General features: G+C 44.1%; 1 protein-coding gene across 6 annotated transcripts in view; it reads left to right on the forward strand.

Annotated features, from left to right (window-relative positions):
- Positions 1-4,597, forward strand: part of NRG2 (neuregulin 2) — a 423,875-nt gene extending 419,278 nt beyond the window's left edge. For all 6 annotated transcript variants that reach the window (XM_019506597.1, XM_019506598.1, XM_019506602.1 and 3 more), the window contains one exon: positions 2,206-4,597. In XM_019506597.1, the coding sequence (XP_019362142.1) occupies positions 2,206-2,854 (649 nt within the window). In that variant the 3' untranslated portion in view covers positions 2,855-4,597. The remainder of the gene's footprint in view (positions 1-2,205) is intronic.
- Positions 4,598-5,008: the final 411 nt, after the last annotated feature.

The following is a 5,008-nucleotide window of genomic DNA, read 5'->3' on the forward strand; positions in this document are numbered from 1 at the left end:
TCTACATATACAGCACAAACACACACAAATCAGGACAAAAATATATTTTTAAAATTAAATTAAAATATATTATTATGGGTGTTTGATTTTTAGTATATAATTTGTTTTTTTCCCCTAAGAGGGCAAAACCTCTTCCCCAAAGGCATACTTCCAGGGGCAAGGGGAGGGACTTCCAGTGGCAAAGGTGAGAGGTTAGGGACAGGACTTCTGGCCCCAAGATGGCAACCAGGGCATGGGGCTACCCATGCGGCCCTCGGAAGCTTGCCAAAACTCAGTAGGCGGCCCTCCGCCCGAAATAATTGCCCACCTCTGACATAATCCCACTCAGCCACTGCTTATCAAGGAATCAACACATATGTCACCCTTTCAGCTGCCTCTTCGGGGCCTGGTCATATTCTCAAGTAAAGGTTTGAGAAAAGAGAAGGGTCTTGCAGTAACTGCTGCTGTCTCTCCTGCTCCTGCATCCACTTCATCTCTGGCTGAGCATTGGGGCCCAACTGTGACACCATCTTAGCCACCTGAAAGAAGGTGAACGACCCAAACAATGTACAGGTCTTACAAAGCAGGCAGGCTTCCCTGGGCAGGCATTGCCAAAGGATGATGTTTAAGGGTGCCCTTTGGTGTCACCCTTCAGTAGTGACCAAAGTGGGGACCAAGGGTCTTTCTTTTTCTTGTCTTTTTTGTTAGGGTACTTTGGAATTTGTGTTGTGTGTTCTGGAGAGGATGGGAGGGGTTAGGTGGGTCTTTTGGTGGGGAAGTGGAGCAACAGGCACATTCCCTCTGCAGGAGAGGGTGTGTGAACTTGGAGGAGATGTTAGGGGAGGGGGAGGTGATCTCCCCTGGGGTTGAGATAGGCTTGTGGGTATTGGGAGAAGCAGTTTTTGGGAAAAGGTTTCTTGTAATCTTAATGTGAGTGGCGATTATGAGGTGCAGTTAAGATTGGTGGGAGGGTTTGCTTATGTGGCAGGGAGGCAGGGTTGGAGGGAGGTGGGGCTATTTGTCTCATTATAACCCTGGCATCCAAGCTCCAACAGTGGATGGTGCCAGTTCCATCCTGAAAAATTATGTGGTCACATGGCTTTCAGGTTTTGGTTGAATTCATAAATCCAAACAGAGGACTTGTGGGTCCTTTAGCTGCTTGAACTGAGAGAGAAGGACTCAGCTGGCCAGAGATCTTTGGCCCAGCACCCACATGGGGCACTACAGAGGGGCACTGCTCAAAGGTGCTCCTTCGCATTGCCTTTTGACAGTGAAGGAGTCGGGGACACGGGGACTTTTGCTATTTTCCTCTGGTGGGTCTTTTGAATTGAAGTTGTTTGTTAGGGAAAGGGTAGTATTTGTGGGTTTATAGAGACAGCCAGAGCCCCTCTGTGGAACAGGGGGTGTGGTGTTGGGAGGGACATTGAGGGGAAATGGAGGGGTCTCCCTTTCATGAGAGGCAAGGGACTGGGAGCGGGTGGGCACAGAAGTGGGACTAACATTTTCAGCACCTGTGGAGGAAGAGGTGGGGAAGGGAGGCTGCCAAGCACTGGAGAGCAGGAAGGGCAAAGAGGAACCAAGCTGCTGCTGCCAGCACATAAAATCCCTGCACCAAATCTGCTGCTGCCACTGCACAAAATCCCCACGCTGTGGTAGCCACTGTGCAGACTTCCCTTCAGATCAGTGCTTGGGGATGGTGCCGTGCTCACTGACCCTAGTTACACTACTGGATGTGCTTGGGTAGGAGAGAGGAAGTTGGAAGAGGTTTTCAATACCTAGAAGTGAATGGGGGCTGGTAGGGTTGCAAAGCATGGTTGGGATAAGCCAGAAGCTTTGTTGTCTGTGTTGGTCGGCAAGGAAGCAGAAGTAGGTGGGGGTGAGGTTTTAAAGTTTTGGGATGACATTTGGGGAGTCATTTTTTGTTTCATATCTTGTGGCGTGTTTGTCTTCTTTGTAAGCTATCTTGAGCCAACTTGGGAAAGACAGTAAAGAAATCTAATGAATAATTAATACATAAAAAACATGTTTGAAAGTAGGCTCCAAAGTCTGTGAACTACCTCAGGATCTGGTTTTTTGGGGTGGAAGTTAAGACAGAGTGTGGGAGGGTGATCAGCATTGACTGCTTGGCCATGGTGGCCTGCACTCTAGGTGGTCAGTGGAACAGGACTCTCTCTGAATAGCCTTGTGTGTTAATGAGGATCCAAATGCACTTGTTTCTTCTTTCAGATACGTGTCTGCTCTAACAACACCAGCTCGACTGTCACCTGTCGACTTCCATTATTCGATTGCTGCCCAGGTACCTACTTTTGAGATCACCTCCCCCAACTCTGCTCATGCTGTTTCCCTGCCCCCTGCGGCACCCATCAGCTTCCGTGTGGAGGAGCAGCAGCCTTTACTGCGAAGGTATCAAGTCCCCTTCCAGGATATGCAGCGGTATGACAGTTACTACCAAAGGAAGAGCTACTTAAACGACAGCATGGGGAGTCTGCCTTCAAGCCCCTTCCGCATCACGGAGGATGATGAATATGAGACGACACAGGAATACATCACAGCACTAGAACAACCAAAGAAAACAGCCAGCAGCAACAGGCGGTGGAAAAAATCTAGACTGAATGGGCACATCTCACACAGAGCTAAAATGGTCAGAGACTCCTTCTCAGTGAGCAGTGCCTCTTACAGCGAATCCGATGAGGAGATGGTGGCAGAGAGCACCCCGTTCTTAAGCATTCAGAACACTGATGTAATGAACACAGATTCCCCCCCGCTGTATCGACCAGGTGACAGCAGGACTTACTATTCCTTCGACAGACACAGCACGTATGGGGCGGGCAGCTTGCCACACACAAGACCCAAACCAGACTCAACACCTCACTAGAAGCTGCACAAACTCACACACCCCCAAACAGAGCAGTATCAAAAAGGAGAAAAAATATTTTTATTTTATATAAAAGAGGAAAAAATATAAGAAATAAAATGTTTTATTTTCATTTTAGCAAACTTGTCTTATAACAGCTAACAGCAAAGACTTTTTTTATAGGGAATCTCTATTTATATGTAATGTCTTGATTTACAGCTTCCAAAAAAAACACAAACAAACAAAAACAAAATAAAAAAGTGGGCCAATTTTTGACTACTTAAAAATAGAAAATAAAAATATCGTGGTGCCTTTTTGCTGTATGCTAACGCTGGAGTCCATGCTGAGGATTATGTTTCAGTAGCATTCGTAAGATCATAGGTTTTCATTTGGACAAATTACCATTTTAAGGGCGCTTTCTCATTTGAAAAAGATAAAAACAGCACCCTCCACTTTGCCCCATCTCTGTATGTTAGTGATCTAGTTCTTTCCAGTAGTGTTAAAACACACACACAAAGGACACATGTATGTATGTTTTCATAAATACCTCCTAAGGGGAATCTGTCTTGCCCTGTAAAATACGTGTATTTTTGCTTATTTCAGGAAAAATTCTATACATACGGGAATGCAGAAATAACATTTCTTTTTGCAACACAGGTAGGAAGAGAAAAAAGCATACAGTAGCAACAGCCCTTACAATATATCTGTCAACCTCCTAAACATGTTACTGTGTGGGGTCTGAAGTAGAACTGGATCATTTTGGCACAGTTTTGTGAAGTTGTAGTCAAATAAAACATTAAAATGAACGTGGTAAAATATTATCTATTTACATACGGTAGAATCCACTTCACTGGCATAGACCCCACTTGGGAGGGAAACAGTCCATTGCAGCAATTGCAAATAAGTACTCTTGTTTGGCAAATTGCTTTCAAAGGCAGCATTGCATTTTCAGCAAACAATATGAAACTCAGACAGAGTCAAATCCTGGCTATAACAGTGCAAGGTAGTAGAACAAAAGGCCCTTTCTTCAGGAAGCTAATGACAGCACAGCCATCAATTCACCCCTACAAACTATCTCATTGAGCTGCACCCCCTCCAACCAGGCATGCAATTTAAAAGAACTGTGTGTGCCATTAATCTCTGTTTAAAGTCATTGCAATACATTGCCATGATCCTTCCCCTCTGGCCAGTGAAGCAGGCTGGTAATTCATCAGGAAACCCATTAAGTGGATTCTTCTGTATCAGTGTGCTGTATATTGTAAAGAAAGTTTTTTTGTAATGTCCCAGTGTTACATAACTTGCTATGAAAGATGGATGTCAAATTTCAGAGCCTGGGGCAGCCCTGGCTACTGGATCAAAAAAGACAGTACTGTGTGTGCAGGCAGCAGAATATTCACATGTGAAAGTGCCCCTCTCTCCTTTTCGTTCTCTGCAGCAATCCTGTTTACATCATAGCCTGATTCTTTTCATTTTATATTTTTACTTCTGCATGTCCTTTGCATTTCAGATACTGTAGATTGGATGCATGGTGAAGCTGTGACTGAGAAGATAATACAACAATTGACAGTGTATTTCATTTAACTTTTAGCAATAAAGTAACTAAACCCTCTATTCCTCACCCACAATGGGGTCAGATAGAAACTCTGCTAATTTGTCATAAGATGATTGTAAAAATTTGCTCTGGATTGTCCGAATGTCAGAACTCTTGACTGTTTAACACTTGAACATTTTTTATATTATAAATAAAATAAGAAATAATTAGTATGTTTCTGGGGTGTTGGTTGTAGCCGTGTTGGTCTAAGGACATAGGCAGACAAGGTTCTTAGGGTAAATTTGATCTCTTCTATTAGACCAATTAAAACAGTTGGGAAAATTCCTCTTTGCAAGCTTTTGGGTACAAACACCCTTCTTCAGGGAGAGGGAGCATCTGCAGTTGTTTTGTGCTCTTCCTGGATGATAAAAAAAGCCAGTATGCAAGAATGCAGGTCAGTGAAAATGCAAATGTGTGGCATTGAGGGTCAAAGGGGGTGAGAGACAGGAGGTGGGTGGGGAAAGAAATGGTGACCTGGAAATAGAATGTAGCTGGTAAATTGTAGAGGTTACCTGGGATATCAGATGCCAGGCAGGTTATAACATGCCATAATGTTCAATGTCTATATTTAGTCTATGATTTTT

Source organism: Gavialis gangeticus, unplaced genomic scaffold (assembly GCF_001723915.1).
Source record: "Gavialis gangeticus isolate Ggan-Ray unplaced genomic scaffold, GavGan_comp1, whole genome shotgun sequence".
Taxonomy (NCBI): Eukaryota; Metazoa; Chordata; order Crocodylia; family Gavialidae; genus Gavialis; species Gavialis gangeticus.